This window comes from Anarrhichthys ocellatus, unplaced genomic scaffold (genome assembly GCF_004355925.1).
Source record: "Anarrhichthys ocellatus isolate YVR2014 unplaced genomic scaffold, GSC_Weel_1.0 scaffold7407, whole genome shotgun sequence".
NCBI lineage: Eukaryota > Metazoa > Chordata > Actinopteri > Perciformes > Anarhichadidae > Anarrhichthys > Anarrhichthys ocellatus.
The window spans coordinates 1-2301 of record NW_022287381.1 but is presented as its reverse complement, the minus strand read 5'-3'; the positions used below and the strand labels follow the sequence as shown (position 1 = coordinate 2301).

The 2301-nt window shown below is 47.7% G+C and overlaps 1 protein-coding gene across 1 annotated transcript; it reads left to right on the top strand.

The window, feature by feature from the left end:
* Positions 1-6: 6 nt before the first annotated feature.
* On the top strand, positions 7-2295 carry LOC116380501 (importin-13-like). Its single transcript, XM_031842405.1, has 4 exons — positions 7-98; positions 196-285; positions 818-999; positions 1097-2295. The coding sequence occupies exons 2-4, from the start codon at positions 268-270 to the stop codon at positions 1191-1193; spliced, it is 297 nt and encodes a 98-aa protein (XP_031698265.1). The 5' UTR covers positions 7-98; positions 196-267; the 3' UTR covers positions 1194-2295.
* Positions 2296-2301: the final 6 nt, after the last annotated feature.

The window sequence follows — 2301 nt, the reverse complement described above, 5'->3', positions numbered from 1 at the left end:
TTGTTTATTTATGTTTCTGACTCCTTCTCCCAATTCTAGGAGTTCTGTCACTCAAATTTCCTGAGGCTCCGACAGTCAAGTCAACGTGCTTGTTCTTTGTGAGCGCACACACACACACAACCTGAAACCCTGCACGTTTATAGACGAGTCATTCGGCTTTAAATGTCTCTGATTGTGTTTGTGTCTCTGCCTCAGACTGAACTGTTACCCCACTGCTCAGATGTGCCTCCTCTGGCCCGGGTGGTGCAGGAGGACGGCAAACTGTTGATGCAGGCCGTGCTGGAGGTGAGGAGCACCACGTTCAACATCTCACACACTTCATCATTTGTTGCGGTGAACTTGATCAACTGCGATATTGATTGTTTTTAAAATTGCTCCGCTCATAGAAAACTCTGCTGCATTTTAAATCAAGCGCTTCATGAGCTAACAGCCAGCCACCAGGGGACCATCCAAAGCTTTTAGCAGTTTTGGGGAGCTGTCATGCCGCTGCACGCTGACCCTACAGTGACGCGTTTTCCTGAATGTTGCGGCTGCAGTCCAGAGTAGAAGAGAAATACTGTATATTACTTGTTTTACCCGGCTGCTCTGAGTCATTTTACAGAGAACAGACGGGCAAAACGAAAGAAAAGCACCGAATTCAGGTGAAGAAGAACCTTAAATGATGTCTTACATTGATGCAAAGTTAATTCACACAAAGAAAAGAAAGCTATGAGACTCCATCGACAGTCATTTTACTGATCATTGTAAAACATGGTAAAAGGGGTATTATTGTGATTATATCCCTGTTGTCTAACTTCTTCCTCCCCGGTCTCTCCAGGGCATCGGGGGCGGGGCCTCTCGGAGCCTGATGGACCAGTTTGCAGAAGTGCTTTTCTCTCTGAACAAGCACTGCTTCTCTCTGCTCGCCATGTGGTTGAAGGAGGCTCTGCAGCCTCCCGGCTTCCCGTCATCGCGGGTCACAACTCAACAGAAAGACAACTTCTCACATCAGATACTCAGGTGACACGACCGAACACGCGTCCACCCAGTCGATTATTTTGCATATGCTTTTTATGTATTTGTCCTTTTAATCGTTACCGCCTCTTCTGTCCTGCAGAGAACGAGTGAACAAGAGGAGGGTGAAGGACATAGTGAAGGAGTTCACACTACTGTGCAGAGGGCTCCACGGTACGGAGTACGCCGCTGAATACTGAAACTCTACCCTTTGAACTCTCGCCCAACCGGGACCTCTGCCCTCGCGCCACAGTTCTCACAAACCCCAACAGCGAAGACATCATGAAATGATTGTAATGATACCCCCCCCCCCCGCCGCAGCCGCCGCCATCGCAGGACAAGACAAGGAACCCATTCCAGACCTACCATCGGATTAATGGACTAACTTTAAACCCCCGGTGGCTTCAGGGAGGCTGTCCTCTCTGCTCCCATTTTCTTTTTCCGTTATCAGATTGATTGTCTCTCCCTCCTCTCTCTCATTTCTTCGAACGAGCTCCGAGCAGCGCTCCCAGCTTGCTGCCTCTCGCCTCCTTCTATCTCTGTCTTGTTCTGCCTTTCTTAGACCTTCATGTGGTTCCCTAGGTTGTCTCCTGGTGATTAGCATACATATGAAATGGTAGTGGTGTTGTACGTAGCTACTTGACATTATTTTTCAGAAATAAGCCAAATGAATTATATAAATGTATACGTATACACATATAGAGAGACAGTGGTCATCGGTCCTGCTGCTGCTAATGGGAAGAGAGAAGGACCAATGTCTGGAGAGGATTCTGCAGAAGAGATGACGTTAATAGCCACGCCCCTGTGATCTCTGCATTTGCCAAATTATCACGAAATGTTTTGTGAATTTGTCCTCTTTTTTTTTTTTTGGGTGGATTATGAGTGGAAAAAAGAGCCGGAAACCACACAACTGGACTAAAAACAGTTTGCTCTCTTGCCCAGCCCTGTGTGCTCAGGGCTGTACCTCATGTACATATAGTCCCACCCGGTCGTACTGCAGTCTCCTCGGATTGTAGAGCGTCTCTTTTGCATTGGTCCCTTAGGTAAAGCAGGACTGCCTGGAGTGAAGGCTAGAAGGAGGGGAGGGGGAGGGGGAGGGTGATTATAGTAGCTGGTAGTGAGAAAGAGGCAGAAGATGGAGACTGAGAAGGGAACTGAGTGTTCGGAGGGATGAATAATCCTGTCGAAGGATGGCTTAGTCACTGTAATCGTGCAAAAATATTAATCGAGCTGTGCATATTACCAGTTATTGCTGAACACTTGTGTGTGTGTGTGTGTGTGTGTGTGTGTGTGTGTGTGTGTGTGTGT